Here is a 27,941-nt window from a genome sequence, read left to right on the forward strand (position 1 = left end):
CACATGGGAGTTTGCCAGAGAGGTTTAGAGGAGATCAGAGTCACAAGCTAAAACAAGGTCATTGTATAGTTAATAGATACACATCTTATTTGAAAGATTTCCCAGACACCTGGAGTAGAATTATTTGGCAATAATTAATTAATTTCAAGAAGAATTGTTGAGGAACGAATTGGTGAGAGAAGGCATTCCAGATAACTTGAAAGAGCTGTTCCAATGCTGTGTCCAATAGATGGCTGGTTGGAAACTGAAGAAGAGAAGAAATGACAAGATGAGGGAGGGGGTACAGCCTGTTTTTATCCCTAGTTAAGGCCTCCTCAGAATTAAGTACTGGAGAAGTCATATAAACTTTAGACTTCACGCCCACAGAACCAGTAGTAAAAAAAATTGGATTTCACCACAGCTCAATTCCCATTGTAAGCTGAGGAATACTATGTTCATTTTGCTTCATACGATTGTGAAAGTGAGACGCCTTAATGAGGCTAGAAAAAGATTGTGATCTTCTAATTTTTTTCTTTTAAAAATATGTATAGTGGGGGAGGCCCCGAGCCCTGGAGCTTTGGCTGAGGGAGAAAGAGATGGGAAAGGAGAGAAGGGAAATCTGTCAGTTTTTGGCAGGAAGACTTTAGAGGGAGTTGGCTGGAATTCTGAAAGGGAGGGGAGATGGTAGAAGGTCAGGTGAGTGAGTGAGCCTGTGATCAGAGGGGGTGCCAGATGCAACAGAGGTGAACTGATCCAGATGAGTGACCAAGCCAGTGAACCAGGGGCACCAGACACCCCAGCGGACAGAATGGAATGGAATGGAATGGAATGGAATAGAATTCAATTCTTTATTTGCCAAGTGTGATTGGACACACAAGGAATTTGTCTTGGTGCATATGCTCTCAGTGTACAGAAAAGAAAAGATACGTTCGTCAAGAATCATAAGGTACAACACTTAATGATAGTCATAGGTTACAAATAAGCAATCAGGATACAAGCAACAAAATTACAGTCATAAGTGGAAGGAAATGGGTGGTGGGAACGATGAGAAGATTAATAGTAGTGTAGATTTAGTAAATAGTTGGACAGTGTTGAGGGAATTATTTGTTTAGCAGAGTGATGGTATTCGGGGAAAAAACTGTTTTTGTGTCTAGTTGTTCTGGTGTGCAGTGCTCTATAGAGTCATTTTGAGGGTAGGAGTTGAAACAGTTTATGTCCAGGATGTGAGGGGTCTGTAAATACTTTCACAGCCCTCTTTTTGACGTGTGCAGTATACAGGTCCTCAATGGAAGGCAGGTTGGTAGCAATTGGGGTTTTTTTGCAGTTCTAATTATCCTCTGAAATCTGTGTCTGTCTTGTTGGGTGGCAGAGCCAAACCAGACCATTATAGAGGTGCAGATGACAGACTCAATAGTTCCTCTGTAGAAGTGGATCAGCAGCTCCTTGGACAGTTTGAGCTTTCTGAGTTGGTGCAGAAAGAACATTCTTTGTTGTGCTTTGTTGATGACGTTTTTGATGTTAGCTGTCCATTTTAGATCTTACGATATGGTAGAACCTAGAAATTTGAAGGTCTCTACTGTTGATACTGTGTTGTCTAGTATTGTGAGAGGTGGAAGTATGGAAGGGTTTCTGCTAAAGTCTATCACCATTTCTACGGTTTTGAGTGTGTTCAGTTCCAGATTGTTCCGGTCACACACCACGAGGCTAGTTGTTCAACCTCTCATCTGTATGAAGATTCATCATTGTCTCGAATGAGACCGATCACTGTTGTGTCATCTGAGAACTTCAGTAGTTTAACAAATGGATCGTTTCAGATGCAGTCATTTTATCACCTTTTCTGTAGGCTTCCTCTTTGGAACGATGTAGCTGCTTAAGTTTAGCTGTGAACCAAGGTTTGTTGTTACTGTATATTCGCAAGTTCCTGGTCGGTACACATAGGTCTTCACAGAAGCTGTCATATGATGTTACAGTTTCTGTGAGTTCATCTAAGTCTGCAGAGGTACTTTCAAAAACATTCCAATCAGTGCAGTCAAGGCAGGCCTGTAGCTTTAACTTTGCCTCCTCCCGTCCTGGTCCTCACTGATTTAATTGTTGGTTTTGTGGTTTTAAATCTTTGCCTGTAAGCAGGTACAAGGTGAATCATGCAATGATCAGAATGTCTCACAGCTGCTAAATAAGCATCTTTTAGTGTTGTGTAGCAATGGTCTAAAGTATTCTTGCCTCTAGTGGGACAATTGACATGCTGAAAATATTTTGGTAGCTCTTTCCTTAAGTTTGTCTTGTTTAGATCTCCCAAAATAATGGCCAGTGAATTGGGGTATTTGGCTTCAGCCTCCATAATTTGGTCAGCTAGAGTTCATAATGCCTTGTTTACACAGGCTTGTGGTGGGACATAAACAGCAATTAGAAGAGATAAGGAAAATTCACGAGGCAAATAGAATGGTTTGCAGTTGATAATTAATGTCTCTAGGTTTTCATCACAGAATTTATATATTATAGTTATATCCTGAGACCAGCTATTGTTGATATATAAGCATAAGCCTCCTCCCTTCTTTTTACCTGATGACACTGCAATTCTGTCTGCTCTATGTATCTGAAACCCTGGAATTTGCATGCTGTTGTCATCAATATCATCATGTAACCAGATATCAATAAAGCATTTTCACTCTGTTTAAAAGGAGTATTTCACCCATCTTGTTAACAAGTGAATGTAAATTTGTCAGGAAGATTGAAGGCAGAGCAGTTCTATTTCCCCTATTCCTTAGCCTGTTTAAAATTCCCACCCTTTTACCTCTCCGTCTGGTTTTTTTTTTTTGGTAATCCATAGCTCCGGGGAAATTGCTTCTTCCTGTATTAGGATCTCCTCCGCATTTGTAAAGACAGTGTGTGTGTGTGTGTGTGAGAGAGAGAGATCACAGAAAACTGCTCCTTAAAGAAACATTGCTTAATTCTTAGCAGATGGTCTCATGAGTATGAAATCCGTAGTGAGTCACAGAGAATAATAAAAAATAAAGAAACCATTAGAGAGCATTTCACAGAGGCAGGCTTCGGCAGCGCCATCTTGGAATAAAACAGGGAGGTGTGACCTGAGCTGGGTGAGAGATCAGAGCAGACTGATGTCCAGAACAATGGACATTGAGACACCTGGCCAGTGGCTGTGTAGCGGGGAAGAGCCTGGGTACTGTAGAATGGGAGTAGAGGAATATGGACTCTAGCAGCCCTTTCGGGGGTGGCACTACGTATGTATAAAATAACAATATCCAAATTTATATACAGAGTGTTAAACTGAATAGCAACTCAATACCCAGTTTTAGCTGCTTTTAAAAAAAAAAATTCTGGCAATTTATCAGGGTAAGGGTTTATTTCCAGTGCCAATTCAAAAATTAACCTTTTCATGACCGGTGTGACAGATCCTTGACTTTTCAATACTGGTGTGACAGATACTTGAAATAGAAAAAGGTCTGTAGAATGAAATAAACATTTAGTCATTTTTCCCTTCTATGGTGCTCCAGAGCGAGGAACAGCACAGATCTTAAAAGGAGAGGGAAGCAGAGTCACTCCTGTTACTGGTTCTTCACTGAGTTTCTCCACTCCTTCTGGAGGTTGCAATCTAAATGCCCTCAGTAGGCTGGCGAACATAATGAAGCACTGAATCCTTGCAAAGAGTTCCCCCAAGCAGACCCGACCACCTACAGTGAAAATGAAATAAAAACACAAAATGAATAGTAGCAATTTTTACTGCCTGTTCATTGACCATTTACCACATTTAGCAACAATCCAAAAAAGGTATCTCAAACTGGTGGAGTAAGTCTTACTTCACTCTCTAATTCCATACCAATTAACAGGAATGTAGTCTGCCTGGCTGGATAGTTACAATAAATTTCATAAAACAAAGATGTATCTGTTTAAACCAAAGGCTTACCTAGTCCAAGCTTCTGTTTCTATTGTGGAAACTAGATGTTGGTGGGAAGACACCAGCAGGAACTGATTAGTGCAATTCTATATTAATAACCACTTTTGTAGCCACTGTTTTTTACTCATTTGTTGTTGTTGTTAGTTGTGAAGTCATGTCTGACCCATCACAACCCCATGGACAATGTTCCTCCAGGCCTTCCTGTCCTCTACCATCCTCTAGTGTCCATTTAAACTCATGCTCACTGCTTCTGTGACTCCATGCAGCCACCTTGTTCTCTGTCGTCCCCTTCTTCTTTTGCCCTCAATCTTTCCCAGCATTAGGCTCTTCTCCAAGGAGTCCTTCCTTCTCATTAGGTGGCCAAAGTATTTGAGTTTCCTCTTCAGGATCTGGCCTTCTAAAGAGCAGTCAGGGTTGATCTCCTCTAGGACTGACCGGTTTGATGGCCTTGTAGTCCAAGGGACTCATAGGAGTCTTCTCCAGCACCATCGTTCAAAGGCCTCAATTCTTTGGCGCTCAGCCTTTCTTACGGTCCAACTTTCACAGCCATACGTTGCAACTGGGAAAACCATCGCCTTGACTATACGCACTTTTGTTGGCAGGGCGATGTCTCTGCTTTTTAGTATGCGGTCTAGATTTGCTATAGCTTTCCTCCCCAGGAGTAAGTGTCTTTTAATTTCTTGGCTGCAGTCCAGGGGTGGGTTCTACTTACCTTTACTACCGGTTTGCAACGGGACCACACGCACGCTATTCTGCACATACGCAGAAGCGTTCTGATGATGTCGGGGTCGGTGGGCGGACCCTCCCACCGGTTTTACTACCAGTTCTATAGAACCGGTGCAAACTGGGGGCAACTCACCACTGCTGCAGTCCCCATCTGCGGTGATCTTGGAGCCCAGGAAAATAAAATATGTCACTACCTCCATTTCTTCCCCATCTATTTGCCAGGAATTGAGAGGGCCAGATGCTATGATCTTAGTTTTCTTAATGTTGAGCTTCAAGCCAACTTTTGCACTCTCCTTCTTCACCCGCATCAAAAAGCTCTTTAGTTCCTCTTCGCTTTCTGCCGTTAGAGTGGTATCATCTGCATATCTGAGGTTGTTGATATTTCCCCCGGCAATCTTAACTTTTATTATTATTTATTTTAACTTTTATTTTATTATTATTTTACTCATTTACTCATTAACATTCATTAGAATAGTCCACATGACAGAACTATCTTAGGCTGAGACTTTTCCAGGAGCTGACTCCTCTTCCATACCCTATCAGGAGAAATCCTTAACTGAGACTAGCACATTTGTCTCAAGAAAGAGGAAGGAGGCTTTATCCACATTTTAACATGCTTCAGCAGATGCATTGCTTTTTATTTTTCTCAAATCCCCTTTCCAACAAGTTGTAGCAATCTAATATATGGTTTTGTATCCCTACATTTTCAAATATGACTTCAGTAACAGAGTGGTCAATGCCTGGAATGCACTACCTGACTCTGTGGTTTCTTCCCCAAACCCCCAAAACTTTAACCTTAAACTGTCTACTGTTGACCTCACCCCATTCCTCACAGGTCTGTAAGGGGCATGCATAAGTGCACCAGCGTGCCTACCGTCCCTGTCCTAATATTCCTTTTTACTTACTCTTTTCATGTATTCATTTTATGTTTATACTTTTACCTGTTATCTTATATATGCTTGACAAATAAACTTATGATGATGATGATGATTATGATTAAGGAAGCAGTTTTAGGGGAAATCCCCTTATAGGATAGAGTCACCTTATAGGAGAAATGGCATTAAAAAATAAATAAATAAATAAATAAATAAATAAGTATCTAATAATTAAGAGCAGATGGTTGGATTAGCTTCCCTAAAAAGCAATAATTCATACATTTGTATTGCTTTGCTTTGCAGAACTCTTTTCCCCACACCTCACCATACAGGCTTTAGGGACAGAAGGATCCCATTTATAGGTGCGATTTGAGTAGCTTCCTCTAATTCTTTCTTGAACCTTTCCTGGCTCAACCAGCTGTCTTCTTCTAAGTCACTGTCCTTGGATATCAAACACTGTCAGCCCTTGACTCAGGATGGTGAGGTCTGATAGTGGTGACTGCAGTACCTCAGATGCTCATTCCCCAGCTGTAGTAAATATACAAGGAAGCAGTGGTGAAATCCAATTTTTTTAAACTACCGGTTCTGTGGGATTGGCTTGGTGGGCGTGGTGTGGTTTGGTGGGCGTGGTTTGGTGGATGTGGCTTGGTGGGCATGGCAGGGGAAGGGTACTGCAAAATCCCCATTCCCACCCCACTCCAGGGGAAGGATATTGCAAAATCCCCCATTCCCACCCCATTCTGGGGCCAGCCAGAGGTGGTATTTGCTGGTTCTCTGAACTGCTCAAAATTTCCGCTACTGGTTCTCCAGAACCTGTCAGAACCTGCTGGATTTCACCCCTGCAAGGAAGCCCTCGTTTCCTGATCCACTTATCTTTTCCTCCCTTTTCTTCAAGTTGGGACCATTTTTTAAAACAAAAATTAAGAGGAAGCATACAGTCCAGGGCCATTGCAGAATCATCATTTGGGCCCACTATGGATGTACTGTATTTCTGCTCTTTTTTAACCCTGCCAGATGCTCTGGGGATGAGGATAGAGAGAGGATCCATAAGATACAGAGTACGGGGGCCTCATTTTTCAAAGAATCTCTCTGGGACTTTTCTCTCATTTTAGGAGAAATAAAAATTACTAAAATCAAGGATTAACCACACAGTCACTGGCTGGAGCTAAAATAGCTATATGCATTCCTGAGTTTTACTTAGATTAATCTAACATCAGGGGAATTTGCATCACTAAATGTTTCTTTCAGTTTTCTTGCGTTCCCCCCCTCCATTGATCCAGTTATGTATAATGGAAAAGAAGCTTCTTAATTTACCTTTCCCCAAATCCCCATGTTATTTTGCCCACTTTCAAATGCAATCTCTTTCCTTACAAGCAAAAGAAACCTACACATTTTTTTTTTGTTTTTACAAAAGAAAAAGAAACCTGCATATTTACCTGCTCCAAAGGGCATAAATGCTTCTTTTGTGACAAAATGTCCTTCTTTGTCCAGAAAATGGTTGGGGTTGAATTTTTCAGGCGTCTCCCATTGTTCAGGATCAAGAAGAACAGAGCGCAGGTCTGGTAAAATCATAGCTCCCTATAATGAAGAAAGAAACAAATGGAAAAATCTAGACAATCTCGTTTGTTTCTGTATAATCCTATTTCTGTTCCTTGCATGTTTCAGGTATATATTTAGGCATATTCAGGTAGTCAGTTTTTTGTAGCGGTTAAAGTGCTAGGCTGGGAAACCAGGAGACTATGAGTTCTAGTCCCAGTTTAGGCAAGAAAGCTGGCTGCATGACCTTGAGCCCAGCTCTCTCAACCCAAACCATCTCACACGGCTGTTGTCATGGGAAAAAATAGGAGGAAGGAATATTTGGTATGTTTGTTGCCTTGAGTTACTTATAATAAAGGCAATAAAATAATAAAAATAAATAATAAAAATCTAATCTAATGTTAATAAAATAAATTCTTCAAGCGCTCCCTGGGCTTAATCTGCAGGCTACTTCTGCAAGCTCCCTTTTTATTTCTTAATTTGTACCCTGCATTTATTACTTTTAGAAATAACTAATCTGCCTTTTCGCTTTGACTCCCATCTCTTCATGGAAGCAGCTGAGGGGCAAATGGGGACTATGAACAGGCTAGCTTTACCCTCCATTGAGATAATTTGTCTCCTCAAAGTCTTCGGTGGTAGTGCTAATTTTCCCAAAGTCCTAACATAAGGTCTACTTTGAGTAACAGCCTTGAAACTAGCCCAACTTACAGCAAATACAAGTGGTCATTTCTAAGCTACCAGCAATGATAAAAGGGAAATTGTCTTGGAATATTTTATTTGAATTAGCTGGACATGTGCTTAAAGCATGGTTTAATGTTTAATTTCGTATTAGATGTAAAATTTCAAAAATGGCTTTAGGTTGTGGGTAAACAGATAAAGGGGATTTAATTTTAAACACAATTGTTTAGAATGTCTGCCTATGTAGGAAATGCTCAGACGGTGCAGTTATTAAATAATATTATTATTTTTTAAAAAGCGCCAGTACCTGTGCCGCTGCTGTCCCTTTGAGGTCTCTCCCTAGTCAAAATAGCAACTGTTGGCTATAAAAGTTGAGCAGAGAGGCAGATTGTGGTAGTGTGATTGTCTGAGGAAATAAAGCAGCCTGAAGTAGCCTAAAATGGGCAGAAATATATTATTCTCCAGCAGTATGTGGAGGAGCAGTAGAAGGAGGTGGTGTAGTGGGGAAGTGTGGAGTAGTGAGCAGTGAGTGCTGGTCTATGAGTGCTAATATGTGTGTTGCGTAAGGTCTTTTGTTGTTGGCTTGACTCTTTTGTGTGATGGAGCCCACTGAGTGGGGTATACTTAAAAGAAGCATGACAATAAGGCATTGAAACTTCTCAGGTGAGCTACTGGAAGAAAGCTTTGGCTTGGATGTTGGTCTAGTGTGATAAACCAGAAGTTTGACAAAACCGGCATTCATACATTCTTCCTTGAAAGACACCCTCAGCATAACAGCAAGTGGATCACTTTGATCTAAAGACTGCATTCTAACAAAGTATTAGCAAATAGTGGAAGTTCAACAGGGCATACATATCAGTGGTGAAATCTTCCCTGGTTTGTCACCAGTTTGCTGCCCGTGTATGTGTGGTGTGTGCCAAGCACGCGCTGCGTATGGGCATTCACAGTATTTAATTTAATTTAATTTAATTTCCAATTTAATTTAGTTTCCAATTTATATACCGCCCTTCTCCCTGAGAACTCAGGGCGGTGTACAGCCAAGATAAAAAACATAGAATACAAATTTAAAAATATATATAAATTTTGGCCCGAAAGTTAAGAAATCACAGACTGATTAAAAGAATTTTTTAAAAAATGTGCACTTCGTGCAGAAAAATGAGACTTGGGAAGGTAACTAGAACAGCGGCGGAGGTGGGTGGGTCAGAGGAACATCTGAGCCGCGCAATTTAGATTCATTAGAAAGCAGGATTTCCTGCTGATCATCGGAAACACCAGTTCGAAGGAACTGGTAGCTTTTTTTTACTACCGGTCAGTGGTGAAATGTAAAATTTGTTACTATCGATTCTGTGGACGTGGCTTGGTGGGGGGGTAGTGTGACTGGGTGGGCGTGGCCAACATTTTTTTAAAAAAACTTTTAAAAGCATTTTTTCTACAACCTCAAGAGGTTGCAGAAAAAAATGCTTTTAAAACCCTCTAACGATCAGGCAACTCAGCTGGGATCTCCAGAGGCTTTTAAAGGCATTTTTTTTCCTGCAACCACTTTGGCCGAAGAGGTTGTAGAAAAAATACTTTTAAAAGCCTCTGACGATCCCAGCTGAGCCCCGCGATCATCAGAGGCTTTTTTTTAACTTTTAAAAGCATTTTTTCGGCCGAAGAGTTTGTAGAAAAAATGCTTTTAAAAGTAAAAAAAAAGCCTCTGATGATCGCGGGGCTCAGCTGGGCATCGGGGGGGGGGGGGGCAGGGATTTTTGCTACCAGTTCTCCGAACCACCTGCCACCATTGCTACTGGATCGGGCGATCCAGTCCGAACCGGGAGCATTTCACCCCTGCTACCAGTTTGCCCAAACTGGTAGTTTTTAATCACTACTGGTTCGCCTGAACCGGTGCGAACCGGTAGCATGTCACCACTGATACATATATACATCCAGCTCTTAAAAGATGATTAGGGGCCTGTGGGCTAAAATGTATGATGAACAGTTGCAGAACAGGGTATGTCTACTCCAGGGGTGTCAAACTTGCAGCTCATGGGCTGGATGTGTCATGCACTGGCCACGCCCATCCCCATTTTAGCAAAGGCGGAAAAAGTAGCGATACATCATGTGACGACAAAGTGTCATTGCAAGTTTGACACCCCTGGTCTAGTCTAACAAAAAGAAGGGCTGGGGTAACAGGATAGCAGTCTTCCAATATTTGAGGAACTGTCACAAAGAAGAGGGAGTCAACCTCTTATTCAAATCACCTGATGGCAGGACAAGAAGCAATGGATGGAAACTTATCAAAGAGAGATCCAACCTAGAACTAAGGAGTAATGTCCTGATAGCTAGAACAATCAATCAGTGGAATGGTTTGCCTCTGGAAGTTGTGGCTGATCCATCACTGGAGATATAAAAGAAGAGATTCGATAGTCATTTGACCAGAATGGCATAGAGCAGGTGTCAGCAACCTGTGGCTCCGGAGCCGCATGCGGCTCTTTGAGCCCTCTGCTGTGGCTCCCTGTCAGGTGATCCCACCACTGGCTGGCTCTGCCCCTCATCCTCCTCTCCCAGTCACTCCTCACCTGGCCTGAGAAGGTAAGGGCAACGGTGGGAGATGGAGAAGCAGCCAGGGCAGAGATACAGAGAGAGGGAGGGAGGGAGGGAGGGGGGGAGGAGGAGAGAGAGAGAAATATGTCAAAAGGGTTTTGTGGTTCCCAGCGATTTTTAACAACTGGTTCTCTGCCCTAATGACTGGCTGGTTAGGCATGGCTATGGGGTCATGTGACTGGTGGAAGTGAGTGACGTCGAGTTGGCCACACCCACCCAGGTTTTGTGGCTCCCGTTGTTTTCTTTTCTGTGGGAAACAGGTCCAAATGGCTCTTTGAGTGTTTAAGGTTGCAGACCCCTGGCGTAGAGCCTCCTGCTTGTGGAGAGGATTGGACCATAAGACCTCTAATGTCCCTTCAAACTCTGTTGTTCTGTTATACTTAAATTCAGAAAGATTCACACCTTGGGAATGAGAAACCCATTGAAGTAAACATCCTTCACACATTTTCTTGGTACTCCAAAGAATGTGATGTATTTGCTTCGTATAATCTCATGAATCACAGCATTGGTGTAAGGCAGGTTCTTCCGATCCGCATAACAGATGGAGTGAGATGGATCCAAAACTTTTTCTATCTCCTTGTAGACCTTGTCTGAGAAAAAGGGTAAAAAAAGTATCTTTTATTGAAGACCTTATAAATTATCTCAGAAAATAAGATGAATGTGGAGAGATACTTTCCCACCTGAATTATTCCATGTGGTTCCCCTTAAAGAAGTTTTGAATAGTAAGTCAGCTGGAATGTAAAATTCTGAGAGCAAGAAAGGATTATTAGCATTCATTGTTGGAAGACTGAAAATAAATGTGTGAAAAACACCACCATCATCACCTATCAATCCATTCTCTGGATTGGCTGCCTCCCAGAGATCTGGATGTATCCCATTCTGAAGAAGGCCTCTAAATAATTTGGTTTTTCTTCAGATTGTATGTCAGGTCTGCCTCTGTTCAAATCCTAAAAAAGAAAATCCCCAACTCCATGGATTTAGAGAAGAAGTACTTTTACCGCCGCCGATGGGTCTTTGGACCGGAACCGTCCTGTAGGGACAGGGGAAAAGGAGGGGCACCTCGGACGACCAAGAGGAACAGGCCAGGAAACAGCCAGCCAGGAAACACACATAAATCCTACGAAGAAGTAATAAAATAGATATTGTACCTTTACAGGGAGGATACATGAGATGTGGGTGTGGCTTATTGATGATGGCTAACGAGCCAGAAATAGATCTATATAAGTCTCTCACCAGGCAGCAAGAGCTTGCTGGCTGCCAGAAAGAAAAAAAGCCCAGAATCGAGTGGATGTGATTCTACTGAGCTAGGGCTGCAGAAAAACCTTGTTTACATAGGAAAAACCTGGCTAGAGGAAAAACACACATAAATCCTACGAAGAAGTAATAAAATAGATACTGTACCTTTACAGGGAGGATACATGAGATGTGGGTGTGGCTTACTGATGATGGCTAATGAGCCAGAAATAGATCTATATAAGTCTCTCATCAGGCAGCAAGCTCTTGCTGGCTGCCAGAAAGAAAAAAAGCCCAGAATCGAGTGGATGTGATTCTACTGAGCTAGGGCTGCAGAAAAACCTTGGTTACGTAGGAAAAACCTGGCTAGAGGAAAAACACACATAAATCCTACGAAGAAGTAAGAAAATAGATATTGTACCTTTACAGGGAGGATACATGAGATGTGGGTGTGGCTTATTGATGATGGCTAACGAGCCAGAAATAGATCTATATAAGTCTCTCACCAGGCAGCAAGAGCTTGCTGGCTGCCAGAAAGAAAAAAAGCCCAGAATCGAGTGGATGTGATTCTACTGAGCTAGGGCTGCAGAAAAACCTTGTTTACATAGGAAAAACCTGGCTAGAGGAAAAACACACATAAATCCTACGAAGAAGTAATAAAATAGATACTGTACCTTTACAGGGAGGATACATGAGATGTGGGTGTGGCTTACTGATGATGGCTAATGAGCCAGAAATAGATCTATATAAGTCTCTCATCAGGCAGCAAGCTCTTGCTGGCTGCCAGAAAGAAAAAAAGCCCAGAATCGAGTGGATGTGATTCTACTGAGCTAGGGCTGCAGAAAAACCTTGGTTACGTAGGAAAAACCTGGCTAGAGGAAAAACACACATAAATCCTACGAAGAAGTAAGAAAATAGATATTGTACCTTTACAGGGAGGATGCATGAGATGTGGGTGTGGCTTACTGATGATGGCTAATGAGCCAGAAATAGATCTATATAAGTCTCTCACCAGGCAGCAAGCTCTTGCTGGCTGCCAGAAAGAAAAAAAGCCCAGAATCGAGTGGATGTGATTCTACTGAGCTAGGGCTGCAGAAAAACCTTGGTTACGTAGGAAAAACCTGGCTAGAGGAAAAATACACATAAATCCTATGAAGAAGTAAGAAAATAGATATTGTACCTTTACAGGGAGGATACATGAGATGTGGGTGTGGCTTACTGATGATGGCTAACGAGCCAGAAATAGATCTATATAAGTCTCTCACCAGGCAGCAAGTTCTTGCTGGCTGCCAGAAAGAAAAAAAGCCCAGAATCGAGTGGATGTGATTCTACTGAGCTAGGGCTGCAGAAAAACCTTGGTTACATAGGAAAAACCTGGCTAGAGGAAAACACACACACACACACACACACACACACACACACACAGGTCTTTGGTTATTCGGGTTTTCTCCCGCGTAAAATTGGAGGTGTCTTGGCAATGTTTCGACGAAGTCTCATTCATCATCTTCAGGCTGGTGTTTTTGGCTTCGTGCTTCTAGGAGCAATGTGTATAGATAGATAGATAGATAGATATAAATATAAATATATGTATATATATATTGTAACATCATAGAGGAACTGCAGTTCCCTATTAAAAATTCTACTTTATTGTCACCTTGGATATCCAGATGGTTTGCCATGAGTAGCAATGCCCATTGCAGAACACCACTAGTTATGTCTGTCGCAGCAAGAAAGATGTCACCGATGCAATGAGTCAAGTTGTCTTCATCAAAGGTAGAATTTGGATCATTCTTGCTCTATAGTTAACAGTGAGAAAGGTGAAATGTCATTTGTAGACATTTTCCTATTATTACCACTTCTTCCCCAAACTACTGTTTCCCCTTTCTAGTTCATGGTCTATTTTCTCTGTAGAGATTGAAGCTGTAATCAAACCATCAGGATGAAACAAGGCGAGAGAGTGTTTATAAAAGTGGGACATATTTGTGAAATATAGACTCAATTTTGATAACTTCAGTGGAATTAAATATTTTGAATAATTTAGACACATCGTTGCGCTTTCCCACCATACTTTTTTAAACCTATTTCTGGACTGCATTATATATTCTTTTATTAGCTCAAAGTAATGTCATCTCAGTCAGAGGTGGGTTTCAGCAGGTTCTGACCAGTTCTGGAGAACCGGTAGCGGAAATTTTGAGTAGTTCGGAGAACCGGTAGTAAAAATTCTGCCTGGCCCCGACCCCATCTATTCTCTGCCTCCCAGGTCCCAGCTGATCAGGAGGAAATGGGGATTTTGCAGTAACCTTCCCCTGGAGTGGGGTGGGAATGGAGATTTTGCAGTATCCTTCCCCTGCCACGCCCACCAAGTCACCCCCACCAAGCCATGCCATGCCCACCAAGTCACACCCACTGAACCGGTAGTAAAAATTTTTGAAACCCACCACTGATCTCAGTAATGCAGTAATCTCAGTAATGCAGACCACTGGTCATTTGCATCCTTTTAGCATTTAGGTGACTTTAATGACCCACTAAAAGAATGCAAATAACCAGCTGTCTGTAAGGAGTATAAATCCTTCTGTTCCCCACCATCCAGTCAGAGCTGAAGAAGCTTCTTGAATGAGAAGTGAAACAGCTTCAAAGAAAAACCAGAAAGTCCACTTAAATGTGGCAAGAAAAGTCATAAAATGGGGCAAAACTCAGTTAACACATTTTTCACTTAGCAACATAAATTTTGGGCTCAGTTGTGGTCATAACCTGAGGACTACCTGTACTTACTTTCTCCATTTGGAGAAAATAATAATCAATGAAATCCTGTGGTTCATGCAGGTTCGGGTACTCCTTATGATGTGTGATCTCTTTCTTTATAACAGCAACTATATTCTCCACAGCAGACAAGGCTTTTTGCTGAGACCCTGGGAGATATTTCATGATAAATGGAAAAATTTCATAAATCTACAAGAAAGAGAAAGCAAGTCCTGTTATAAGACAGCAGGTCACATGAACGATAAATCAATTCCTATAAATTACCAGTTCAGCCTCATGATCTGTCTAGGGATGAAATCTAAAATTGGTTACTACCGGTTCTGTGGGCATGGCTTGGTGGTGGTGGTGGTGGTGGTGGTAATGTGACTGGGTGGGGGTGGCCAACTTTTTTTTTTTAACTTTTAAAAGCATTTTTTCTACAACCTCAAGAGGTTGCAGAAAAAATGCTTCAGAAGCCTCTGACGATCAGGCAAGTCAGCTGGGATCTCCAGAGGCTTTTAAAGGCATTTTTTTTCCTACAACCTCTTTGGCCGAAGGGGTTGCAGAAAAAAATGCTTTGAAAAACCTCTGACGATCCCAGCTGAGCTGTGCGATTATCAGAGGCTTTTTTTTTTTTTTTACTTTTAAAAGCATTTTTTCCGGCCGAAGAGGTTGTAGAAAAAGTGCTTTTAAAAGTAAAAAAAAAAACAGCCTCTGATGATTGCGTGGCTCAGCTGTGTATGGGGGAGGGGGGCGCAGGGATTTTTGATACCGGTTCTCTGAACCACCCACCGCCATCGCTACCGGATTGGGTGATCCGGTCTGAACCGGGAGCATTTCACCCCTGGATCTGTCCCATATCTGACACCGAACACGTTTCTTTGATTTTAACACCATGAAGTTTTGAATATAGGAGGGAGCAGACAATCCATGATAGGCAGAAATTCAATTGTTGAATTTTAACAAACATCAACAACTGAGTACATAAATGTATAGAATTTCTATCCTAGGTTAGGTCTCTAAATACATATTGCCACCCAACATTCCAATTTATATTCCCAAAGCATTTGGAGAAGTAAAGTTCCTGCCACCCATTCAACTTTAAGCTTAGTGATCAAGTAGTTTAAAAATAGCAATATACATAGACTTCCGGTTTGGCGTTGCCACAAGACAGTCGGGGAAATAGAGGGCTCTGATGAGTCCCGCAAAAATCCCAGCTGCTGAACCGTCGCCGATGGGTCTTCGAACCGGATCCGTCCGTCCTGCAGGGATGGGGGAAAAGGAGGGGCACCTCAGATGACCAAGAGGATCAGGCAAGTTCCTCGGAAGTCAGAGGGAACCCTCTGTGAGCTGGTGGCGGGGGGAGGCAGCCATGGCGGTTGCCACGAAGCTGTGACAACTGGGCTAAGAATAGTGCTGGAGGAAAACGGAGTGAAACGGAGCTCTCTGAAGCTGGGTGAGTGACAACAAACCCAGGCTTGTAACAACGTGTGAAGCAATATTATTACTTAGAAGATCTCTAGCCCAAAATAGCGGCTGTGCAACAAAGGGGCTTTGGAAAGTTTTAAACTGCAACTTTAAAGAGACAAAGACCCAAGAAACAACTAATTTTTGTAGAGAACTAAAGGAATTAATTATTGAGATATGGCAAAAAGACTGGATACTTTAAAATTCGAATTGGATTCTACTTTTTAGAATTTAGTAGATTCTACTTCTACTTTTTTAAAAGTACGAATTGGTACTTTTAAAATTAAAAGAAGAATTGTGCAAAATGGATGCTTGCATGACTAATGGAAAATGTGGATTGTAGAGAGACACCATCTGGTTTAAAAAGGAACTTTGTAACTTTTTGTTTGTTATGGAAAATTCTGAGTTCTACAGATAAAAGCCGTGGGACTTTGTGGAAGAGTTTTTTATGCCTGTCTGCAGACAGATTTTGGTGAAAAGAAAAGGAACTATAATGGAACTCCTATAGTTGAAACAACAATAATTAAAAATTGGCGCAGGAACAAAAGAAGGAATAAGCGCAGGCCTAAGAGAGGGAGACTTGATACATTATATCCAGAATAAAAATAAGAAAAAGATTTAATATGATTTCTGGAGGACAAAATTGAAAACTTTGAAAATGGAAGGAATATATGTTTGCAGGCGAGGAAATGAAGAAGTAAGATAAACACAACTGGAAAAAGAAAAAAGGAAATTTAAACAATGTGATTTAAAATAAAATAATGTAAAGGTGGATTGTAATAATAAAAAGGAGGTTTTTATAGAAATTAAGAATGTTAAATGGAAATTCTTTGTAAAAGGAATTGATGAATATATTTAAAGATATGTTTGAAGCAAGAACCATGTTTTAATGTTAAATTGTTATGAAAAAGAATAAGGATAAATATGATTAATTTAAAATGTTAAAAGGAATTTATAAATATATTTAAAGATATGACTTAAGCAAGAACTATATCTCAATGTTAAATTGTTATGGAAAAGGATAAGGATAAATATGATTATCTGAAAATAAGCAATGTATAGATGGATGGGAACAACAAAGAAAGGATTAAGAAGGGATCAATAATTAAACCAACTATGATTATGCTGAGTTTAATAGCCAAAAAATAAAAATAGATATGCTGTATAACAGCCAGAAAACAAAAATGACTATGCTGTATTTAACAGCCAAACAAAAATGAATAAGCTGTGTAACGGACATAAAAAAAAGAGTATGCTGTGTTTAACAGCCAAACAAAAATTGTTATGCTGTGTAACAGCCAAAACAAAAATGGATATGCTGTGTAATGGCCAAGAAACAAAAATGAATATGCTCTGTTTAACAGCCAAAAACAAATGGTTATGCTGTGTTTAACAGCCAAGAAATAAAAATGATTGGTTTAACAATAAAGATAAAGATGCTGGATTGTACAGCAAAAATAAAATGAGGTGGGATAGCCAAAATAAGGAGGAGTATGTTGAGATTAATCGTTAAAATGAAATGAATAAGTTAGGTTTAATAACAGGAACAAAGATTATAAATGTTGAGCTCAATAGTAAGAATAAAATGATTATGTTGGAATTCAATATTTTATGAATGTTTATAATAATTGTATGATTTATACTTTAAAAATATATCCATCTAAGCAAATGAAAAAGAAAAAGGGAATGATAATTGGTTAAGATTTAAGTAACGGGTTTTTGGGAATAATGGCATAGTTAAATAATAGATTTGAGGGAAATAACTGAGTAAAATATTAAGTTGTATTAATTGAAAATTAAGATTTGTTAGTGATTTGTATGAATTTGTGACCAGATCAAGAGCTTTGTTTTCAAAAGATGTGTTTTATGTTTATGTTTTAAAATAATAAAAAACTTTTAAAAAAAATAACAATATACATATTACTATTTGAGAATGGAAAAGAAAAAAATCATTTAGTGAAATACAATTCTGGTAATTCCTATGGTCCATTTTTCTGGCTAATTCTGCACTACTCAGGGAAGAAGAAGGACAATGACCATAATACTCACGATGTGGGAGAAGCTTATTAAAAATTTTGAAATACTGTGCATGGATTCGATCAATTCCAGAAAATCCTTATCTTCAGTGGAAAAACGATGTCCAAATACTGCAGCACAGATTACATTGCCAACCAAATGTGTAAGGTACATTGACGGGTCAAATGGCTGTCCTGATAACAGAAAACTTTTATTAATATTCACATTAATTCTGGCTTTCCTGTTAGTAATAAAAGCAATTTGGTCTAATACAACTTATTAAAAATAAATAAATGATGCTGGGAGTAAAAAGTTAGTGAGCCCTAGTAAAGGCCAGTAGAAAATCAAATAGATTGCACCAAATAGAAGATCAAACAGATTCTTGAAAACCTAGTAGACCACTTTGTCTCACAAAAGGTAGAGAAGGGAACTGGAGGGTCAGCCCTATTGGACTTAATTCTCACTAACAGAGATGAAATGATAGAAGGAGTTGAAATTATAGGAACCTTGTGGGGGGAGTGATCATGCATTATTGGAATTCTACATTATGCAAGCTCAAGCAATAGAGAAAAGTCAAACTAAAGTCTTAGACTTCAAAAGAGCTGATTTCAATAAACTTAGAAATCAGGTCTGCGAAGTCCTGCCAAATTCTTCTAGCCAGGAGGTTCTGCGGGACCGAAAGTTACCCTGTAGGGGTGACGAATACTCTGTAGGCAGTGGTGGGATTCAAATAATTTAACAACCAGTTCTCTGCCATAATGATTTCTTCCAACAATCAGTTCACCAAACTGTTCAGAAAGTTAACAACCGGTTCTCCTGAAGTGGTGCGAACTGGTTGAATCCCACCACTGCCTGTAGGGGATGTTTCAGTGGTCACGAGGAGAGCACAATCTTTTGTTTGACCCAAAGAAAGCCCCTTTAACCAGCAGAAGAGAAGACGGCCATTATGGCTGAACTGAAGCCATGACAGCTGAAACAGAAGAGAAGAAAGAAAAGATCCTGTAACAGTGTGCTCAGTTTGGGTAAGAATTTTCTAACTTTTGGAATTTTTCCTAAAAACATCCCCTTGGGAAAGTGAGACTCAACTGAAGTGAATAGCGACGACTAAGACCTGAAGCTACTTTTCAAATTTGGAAAAGAAAGAAAAGAAATTGTAGACAGAAGTAACCTTAAAGATAAAGGATAGATTGGATTGGCTAGTTTTTAGCAATTTAAATCATTTCAAAATACTGGATTATACTTTTATTGTCACCTTGATTTGAAGGACTTTGGAAAATTATTGGAAAATATTTTTGGAGGCATTTTATATGCAGCAAAAGCGGAGAAAAAGAGTAACAGTGATACCTACTGGCCGGGGAGAGGTGTCAAGAAGTCAATAAGAGATGAGATACAAAAACGGACAAGAGATGTGGGATAGATGCAGAATACTGTTTAATATAGGAGTTGTTCTGTTAAGAATTAGTATAGAGGTAGAAACTAGAAATGGGAAAAATATTACTTTTTTAACTTGGGAACTATTCCATTTATGGTTAGAAAATAAAAGCAGAAGTTAGAAATTTAGAATTAAGGAGCATATGTAAACAAAGATGAAGTAATTGTAATTAAATAATGAATATTGAATAATTAGGATAAGTGAACATTATGATTAATAGACTTGGAGGATAATGGTTATAAATGTGATGTTTACATGATGTTTATAATGTTTGTTATTAATTGATTATAGACAAAACTGAACAGAGCGTTTAATTAAACAATGGAAAGTGTTTAATAAGGATAAGCGAAGACCATGGCAAATAGATTTTGAGAACAATAGTTATAATTATTGTGTGTATAAGTTTATTATATTCTTGTTGGGTATCCTACCAGAGAAGTATAATAAAAGAAATACATATTTAATTTTACATGTGGTTACAGCAGCGAGAATTGTGTATGCATAAAATTGGAAAAATGAAAATATATTCATAGAGGAAAATGTAATAAAGACAATATAGAATGTGCTGAAATGGATAGATTAACATTGAAAATTAAGGATAAGGAGGAAACAGAATTCTTTTTAACTTGGGAATTATTTTACCAATGATTAGAAAATAGAAGCAGAAGTTAGAAATTCAGAATTAAGGAGGATATGTAAATAAAAATGAAGTAAATGTGTAATTAAATAATGAGCATTGAATAACGAGGATAATGTAAACATTATGAATAATAGATTTGGATGATAATGGTTACAAATATGATAGTTGTATGTTTATAATGTTTGACATTATTAACTAATTATAGATAAAACTGAACAGAGCATTTAATTAAATAAAGGAAAATGTTTAATAAGGATATGTGAAGAATATAGTGAATAGATTTTGAGAATAATAGTTATAGCTATTGTGTGTATAAGATTTATTATTTGTATTTAAAAGAGATTATACCCAGTCAGTATACTGCCATTGTGGATATGGAATTTTTATATATAACAAAGAAAATTGTATAATAAAAAATAATATTAAAAAAGCAAGGAAATGTCAAGGAAATGATTAGTCCATTAATGGGAGAAAATGGCAAGAAGTTGATGAGGAGCGGGGAGAAAGCTGCTTAACTCATTTTTTGCATTTGTCTTCCTTTTGTATAAAGGAAAAAACCCAATCTATAAAAATATTCTAAAATGTAGATTAGGAATACAAATCAAAATTAGCAAGAAAATAGTAAGAGAACACTTATCCACACTAGAAGACTTCAAATCACCAGGACCAGAGGGATTACACCCCAAGGTTCTGAAGGAACTGACAGATGTGATCTCAAAACCACTAAACCACATCTTTCAAAGATCCTGGAGCATTGGGGCACTAGCAAATGAATGAAAAAGAGCTGATGTAGCTCCCATATTCAAAAAAGGAAAAAATTGGATCCAGGAAACTACAGACCTATTAACCTGACATCAATTTTATTTATTTATTTTATTTATTTATTTATTTGTCAAGCATATATAAGATAACAGGTAAAAGTATAAACATTATTTGTATATATGAAAAGAGTAAGAGTAAAAAGGAATATTAGGACAGGGATGGTAGGGACGCTGGTGCACTTATGCACGCCCCTTACAGACCTCTTAAGAATGGGGTGAGGTCAACAGTAGACAGTTTAAGGTTAAAGTTTTGGGGGTTTGGGGAAGAAACCACAGAGTCAGGTATTGCATTCCAGACATTGACCACTCTGTTGCTGAAGTCATATTTTCTGCCATCAAGTTTGGAGCGGTTTACCTTCAGTTTGTATCTATTATTTGCTCGTGTATTGTTGTGGTTGAAGCTGAAGTAGTCATTGACAGGAAGGACATTGTGACAGATAATTTTATGTACTATGCTTAGGTCAGACTGAAGTCGGCGTAGTTCTAAGCCCAAAATTTGAAGTCTGGTGGCATAAGGTATTTTATTGCGGGTAGAGGAATGGAGGACTCTTCCCGTAAAATATCTCTGGACTCTCTCAATTGTATTTATGTCCAATATGCAGTGTGGGTTCCAGACAGATGAGCTGTATTCAAGAATAGGTCTAGCAAATGTTTTGTATGCTCTAGTTAGTAGTACAATATTACCAGAGACGAAGCTACGCAATATTAGGTTAACAACTCTTAATGCCTTTTTGGCAATGTTGTTACAGTGGGCTTTGGCACTTAGATCTTTAGAAATGTGTACTCCAAGATCCTTGACAGAGTGAGGGTCATCTACAAGGTCATGTCCATCTAATTTGTATTTTATGTTTTGATTTTTTTTGCCAATGTGTATTTATTGGTTGAGATTTGAAGTTGCCACTTGTTAGACCAATCTGACACATAGTCAAGGAATTTTTTGAAGGGTAGTTGCATTGTCGGTGGTGTTGAATGGTTTTACATCATCAGCGAAGAGAACACAGTTGCTTTAATATGATCACAAAGGTCATTTATGTAAAGTATAAAGAGTGTTGGACCTAAAACACTGCCTTGGGGAACACCACTATTAACAGGTACAGGATTTGATAGAGTGCTTCCTATTTTGACCTGGAAAGGTTCTAGAAAAGATAATCAAGCAATAAATGTGCTTGATAAGCTAGAAAAATGTAGGTTAGACAACATTACCATCAGATTGATTGCACTCAACATGTAGTCCTCAATGGAACTGCATCTATATGGAGGGAAGTATGTAGTGGGGTACCCCAAAGCTCTGTCTTAGGCCCAGTACTCTTCAACATCTTCATCAATGATTTGGATGAGGAGATAGATGGGGAACTTATCAAATTTGCAGATGACACCAAGCTGTCAGGAATTGCCAATACTCCAGAAGATAGGCTCAAGACACAGAAGGATCTTGACAGACTTGAACACTGGGCGCTATCTAACAAAATGAAATTCAATGTAGAGAAAAGTAAGGTTTTACATCTAAGCAAGAAAAACCAAATGCACAAGTATAGAATAGATGGTACCTGGCTCTACTACCAAAACTACTAAGCTACTAAAAGCTACTAAAAAAATTCTGCAGATTTAGACTTGAGCCAATATCACTTGAGATTATCAGATACCTTTTTTACTTCCCAGGTCCTCCAAAAATCTTTCGACCTCTGCTTGTATTTGGGATTCCATGCTTTTTTTCCCCAGGCCTAACTTCCTCATGGTGACAACACTCAACCGCCTTTGCTGCAACCAGGTGTGACCATTTGAAAATGCAATACCTGAATAATCAAAGATTAAAAGGAAAGAATAGCTCACACCAATACAAAAAAAAAAAATCATTTGTGGTTTAGAAAGTAGCTCTAATTTCTGCTCCTGTAGAATGCATAAGTGGATTGGCAACATATAATTTTAATAAGTAAATAAATAAGAATCCAATCCCTGCCTGCGTAGCTTTGACACTCAACTGCAGCATATACTTCAGAAAATGGAAATGGGGGAAAATAAGATCTCACTGTTAAAAAAATGGGAAATTTGGATTCTTAATAACATAGAAAACCTTGATTTATATAGAGAGGACAATGCTAAAGAATTCCTTCTGATTATGCAAAAAAATTCCATGCCCTTTTCTCTTCATAGATGAGCTAGTGAAATCCCCTATCCTAACGTTTTTCAAGTCCGAGAATTCAAATCTTTCAGATTCCATAGAGCCAGTATTCTTATAATACCTCTTATAAGCTAAAGAAACACCTGAAATAATGATCCTAACCTAAATAGAGCCAAATGTTGGCCATGTGTTCTTTATATATGTCCTAAAAATTCTGCTTTTTCTTGATTTGGTCTATTAAACACTGCCTATTTCATGATCCTGCTCCTCATGGGAGCTGCCGAATAATCTCCTTTTAAAGAATAAATTCTATGTGAAATTACAAAAACAACTATCAAAGCAAATATGGAGCAGTAAATCACCTTGCTTTATGATATGTTTGACAAATACAATGCAATAACTCATTTCAGGTTGATCACTGAAGAGCTATGTTTCCTTTCATTTCATGTTTCTCTTCGACAGACTTCTCTAATATTCAATATCTTTATCTAAAACCTGAGTGTTGGCCATGGATGTATAGATGCTAATTCTGGAGAGCATAGTAAACCCACAAAGTTGGACAAAACTTACCCCTGTTTTTGGTGATAGTCAATATGAATGGTGTAACCGGACGATCATCGAAGGCTTCTGCATGTTTAGTTAATGCTTCTTTCACAGTTTGGTATCCAGAGAAGACTATAATATAATAATTTCCTCCCCACAGAGAATAAATGTTCCCATATTGCTTTGCCAGCTGCAGTTTGTACAACGTAGAAAAAGATAAACCTTCTGTGTTATTATGCATAATGCAGGTTAACATGTGACCTTCTGTTCCAGTTTCCTGACTCTTGCCTTCTCATCTTCCTGCCTTTTTCTTCCTCCAGAACTCAGTAAATTCAGTTACAGCCTTATGTGTCTCCCAGTACTGTATCTGTGACTTTTCACGAATGGTTTTTAATAAGTTAATGACATTGAGAGTGTAATTGTAACAGTGGGAGTAGCAGCAATTGTACAGCTCTCTCTCTTTTGGCAATTGTCTCATATTTATGATGGTTGCAGTGACCAGGAGTAAACAGGTGAAGCCTGGGAAAATCACATCAAATATCCAAACAACTATCACAGCCCCCACCCCCACCAAGGTGGTATACTCTCTCCATTTCTCTTTTCTCTATATACCAAAGACTCTAAGGATTTCCCTGCATCAACTCAGAAACTTCAGGTTGCCTCAAGAGTTCTACAGTTCTACAGGGGAATTATTGAGCCTGTCGTTTGTACTTTTATAACTATCTGGTTTGGTACAGCAACCAAACAGGAGAGGTACAGACATCAACGGATAGTTAGGACTGCAGAAAAAATAATTGGCACCAGCCTGCCTTCCATTGAGGATTTGTATATTGCACAATTTCTTAATGAGGGCTGAGAAAATATCTACAGACCTCTCATATCCTGTTTTAACACCTTTAATTTAATTAATTTTCCTTGATCCTCTATTTACATATTTTTGTTAACATCTTTGTCTTCTGATTATCAATCTAACACCTGTTAACACATCAACTTCTTTTAATTTCCCCATTAATATTTCTGTCCCTTTGAATGGATCGTCCAAAAATAACATCAAATCATCACAGCGTTACTTGGTCTGTTGTGTGGATGTTTGGGTGGTTTAGGGGCCAAGAATTTGTGGTGGGTGGGAGTGTGTTTGGGGATTGTTATATGTGCTGGACCTGGTCTTTGGGTGTTAAGTGAATTTTGTTGTATGGGTATACTGTGTATACACTTACAATGACAATAAAGTTATTATTATTAGTAAAACAAATGCTTTTAATCTATAAAATGATGTTTTGATCTTTATTCCCACAATTCTCTCACCTGTTCAATATTTCAACAGCCAATGCTCCAACAACTAAAATAAACAACTATTACTGACGAACATCAAACACATATTAATGTTGACAGGATAAAGCACAGCAGAATTCAATTAGTTCTCAACTTATGACCATTTATTCAGTGATCGTTCAAAATTGTGATGGCACTGAAGAAAGGGACTGATGGCTCATGCCCAAAGTTTGCAGTCCCATTGAGACATGATCAAAATGTAAGTGTCCACACCCACGCTTGCCCATACTCACAATCATGGGATGAGGCAAAGAGCATTTCTGAATACCAAGTAGCAGTCAGAAGATATGATGAAAACTCCTTAATTTCACAACGCATGGATAGATTTAACCATATTTCAATGGGGGAAATTGTGAGCCTCCTAGACCAAGCCAAGTCCAGGAATGCTAGAGAATTTCCAAAAGCCTGGCAGAAACAAATCAAGTGCTAAGGAGAATGAATCTACCCCTCCATTCTGTGATATCCCTGCACAAGTGCTCTTAGCCTTCTCTTCTTCACACTAAACCTACCAATCTTTGCTGCTCTTCTCTGCATTCTTTCCCATTCATTCCAGATGCAGTCTGACCAATGCATAGCATAGAACAGTATTATGCTGCATTGGTGGCACAGGAGCTATGGTGGTGCAGTGGTTAGAAGGCAGTATGGCCAGCTATCTCTCCCCACTACCAGGAGTTCAATCCTGACCAGCTCAAGGTTGACTCACCCTTCCATCTTTCCGAGGGCAGTACAATGAGGACACGGATGGCTGAGAGCAATATACTGACTCTGTAAACCACTCAGAGAGTGCTGTAAAGCTCTATGAAATGGTATATATCTCCGTAAGTGCTATTGCTATCATTTTCTGTGATTTTGATATTATAGCTGTGTTGAGGCAGGCCAAAACTTCAACTGGCTCTTTTGGCAGATGCGGCATACTGCTGGCTCAAGTTTTTTTTTTTTTTATTGCAAAAGTTTTACAATTACATTTTCACCCCTTTCCCCCCCCCCACCTCCCCCCCAAACTTCCCAACCTCCCTAACCCTCCCTAACCCTCCCCTCCCCCCAGACTTCCCTATAATATATTCATACTCATAAAAAACCCTTAATATAACACTCATATATAAACTTGAACCTCCCTCCCCTGTATAATTTCTCTCTTTACCTCATTACATTAAAATATTTCCAATACATTATTTTCAAATAAAAGCTATTTGATACTTTCTAGTTTGATATTTGTTCTGAACATATTCTATCCACCTTTTCCATTCCCATTCATAAGTCTCTTGTGAACAATCTTTTAAATATGCTGAAATCTTCGCCATCTCTGCAAAACTGGCCATCTTCAAAGTCCATTCCTCGATAGTGGGCAAAGCTTCATTCTTCCAGTATTTACCTATCAACAATCTCGCTGCTGTTATCATATACAATATCAATTTTGTTTCACCCAATGTAAAACCCTTAACTATACCCAATAAAAACAATTGTGGAGAAAATTGAATTTTTTTCTTCAAAACATTCTGCATGACCCACCAAATTTTTATCCAAAAAGCCTTAACTTTCCTACAGGTCCACCAAACATGATAATACGTAGCATCCAAACATTCACATCTCCAACATTTTGGCTGAACATTAGGGTACATACATGACAACTTTTTGGGATCTAAATGCCATCTATAAAACCTGCTGGCTCAAGTTTATTGCATGGTCAACTGGGACACTTTTGTCCATCTCACAAGTATCACCACTTAACCAGGTACTACCTATATTATTCCTGTGTATTTGCCTAAGTAAACATATTTTATGTTTCTCACTATTGAGCAACATTTTGTTGGATAGTGTTGAAGTCTGTCAAGCTCCCCTTCTTTCAATTGTTATTTGATTAAGCATTTTAAAAGACATACCTCCATTAATGTCTTCTCTGACAAGATGGTCCCCTCCACCAGTCTTCCTGCTATCAAGGAAATCCGAGAAGGTCCTGGGGGATGGTCTTTGTGTTTACTGAACTGTTTCCGAAAGGAAAGTATCACACACAGAATCACAGTGATAAAGAATAATAGTAGCATCAACATTCTTCTGCTTTCCCCTTTTCCAACTTTGAGTGGCTGCTGCAAAAAATGCGGGATAGAAGCCTTTTCCTTCTTGGCTTTCAATTTTCTTCATAGATATTCTTCCTTTCTTACCTGAGTTTTTCTGTCACCGCTGTGCTTTATATTCTCTGATAATTAGAACACCTTGTGAACACCTTGTACTTCAACCAGTAAGGTGTGGATTATATCTTTTTGCAGGTGCATACTTGCATGAAGTTGAAACATCAGATATTATTATTATACAACCCTAGTATGCAAAAGATCAATTATATATCAGAGATATTAAGGATAGCTGTGTCATTATAGGGAAAAGTGGTACAATGACCTTTTATTTCTAGAGTTTTTAACTCTTACTCATGACAATCTCAGGTATCTGAGATCTATATAAAAGAAAGATACTGATATCGCCCTTTAAGCTGTTGCTTTATTCCTGGCTTCCTAGCAACTTCTCATAAACATGTTTTTGTATTCCCTAATTGACACTGGGGACAGTGCTTGCTTTTCTGTCGTTCCAGAAAAATAGGTTTAACTTTCAAAAATTATCACAGCTACAGAAAATAATGTTTATTCTTAAAAGACCTTTTTAAAATGATTAGTCTTAAAGACTGAATGGTATTGAGATATTCTTCTTCCATCAGATTTTAATTTGAAATAGCTTTTTGCAAGTGGGAGATCTGGCTTAATTAAATGATGGCCACTTTGATGCCATTTAGTTGGCTAAACCTCTAAACTAGATTTCCCCAATTTCACATGCTCAAAATCTGTCGGAGGAAATCTCATCTCTGGCCAGTCTTAAGAACATATTACCAAGATCCTATTTTGCTTCTTTCAGAAGTTATTTGATAAATTAAAAACTAGGAATGTCAGATTAGCCTTTCCCAATATAGTATCTCCCAATATGTTAGGTTTGCAAAATCAAAGATTTCAGCTGGGAACTGTGGTTATTAGCAACCTGAAATCATTGTATTGGGGAAAACTAATGTAGATCCTTATGGAAGTTCTATTTAGCAATGTGTGGGATATTTTGACTGCTTTCACAAAACAATGGTAGAATGCCAACCCACTGTAAAATAGCTTTCAGAAAATAATTGAATTTTATGGTGGGTCCACTCTAGTTTGTATTATGGATTCTTTTCTGCCTTTTTCAAGGACAATCAAGATCATAAATAGGGATATAAGAATAATAGGGAGAGATTGCATTACATTTGTGTCACCAAGGTGTTTCCAGGTTAAAAGGATTAGC

The 27,941-nt window shown here is 38.8% G+C and overlaps 1 protein-coding gene across 1 annotated transcript; it reads right to left on the minus strand.

The window, feature by feature from the left end:
• Positions 1-813: 813 nt before the first annotated feature.
• LOC117660238 (cytochrome P450 2J5-like) lies at positions 814-27,026 on the minus strand. The gene is made up of 9 exons (XM_034408300.3): positions 26,513-27,026; positions 23,328-23,490; positions 22,282-22,431; positions 17,779-17,939; positions 14,296-14,472; positions 13,178-13,319; positions 10,693-10,880; positions 6,930-7,071; positions 814-3,668 (listed from the first exon to the last, which is right to left on the minus strand). The coding sequence occupies exons 1-9, from the start codon at positions 26,678-26,680 to the stop codon at positions 3,478-3,480; spliced, it is 1,482 nt and encodes a 493-aa protein (XP_034264191.2). The 5' UTR covers positions 26,681-27,026; the 3' UTR covers positions 814-3,477.
• Between the last annotated feature and the right edge of the window lie 915 nt (positions 27,027-27,941).

The sequence above is a fragment of the Pantherophis guttatus genome, chromosome 6 (genome assembly GCF_059756535.1).
Source record: "Pantherophis guttatus breed Tessera chromosome 6, ASM5975653v1, whole genome shotgun sequence".
NCBI lineage: Eukaryota > Metazoa > Chordata > Lepidosauria > Squamata > Colubridae > Pantherophis > Pantherophis guttatus.

Bases quoted from the DNA above. Each gene is read 5' to 3' on its own strand.
- LOC117660238 (XM_034408300.3), bottom strand. From the start codon at position 26,680: ATGTTGATGCTACTATTATTCTTTATCACTGTGATTCTGTGTGTGATA. The intron at 14,473-17,778 runs GTGAGTATTATG...TCTTTCTTGTAG, and splicing joins TAATAAGCTTCTCCCACATC to ATTTATGAAATTTTTCCATT. The intron at 13,320-14,295 runs GTAAGTACAGGT...TGTTAACTATAG, and splicing joins ATTTTCTCCAAATGGAGAAA to AGCAAGAATGATCCAAATTC.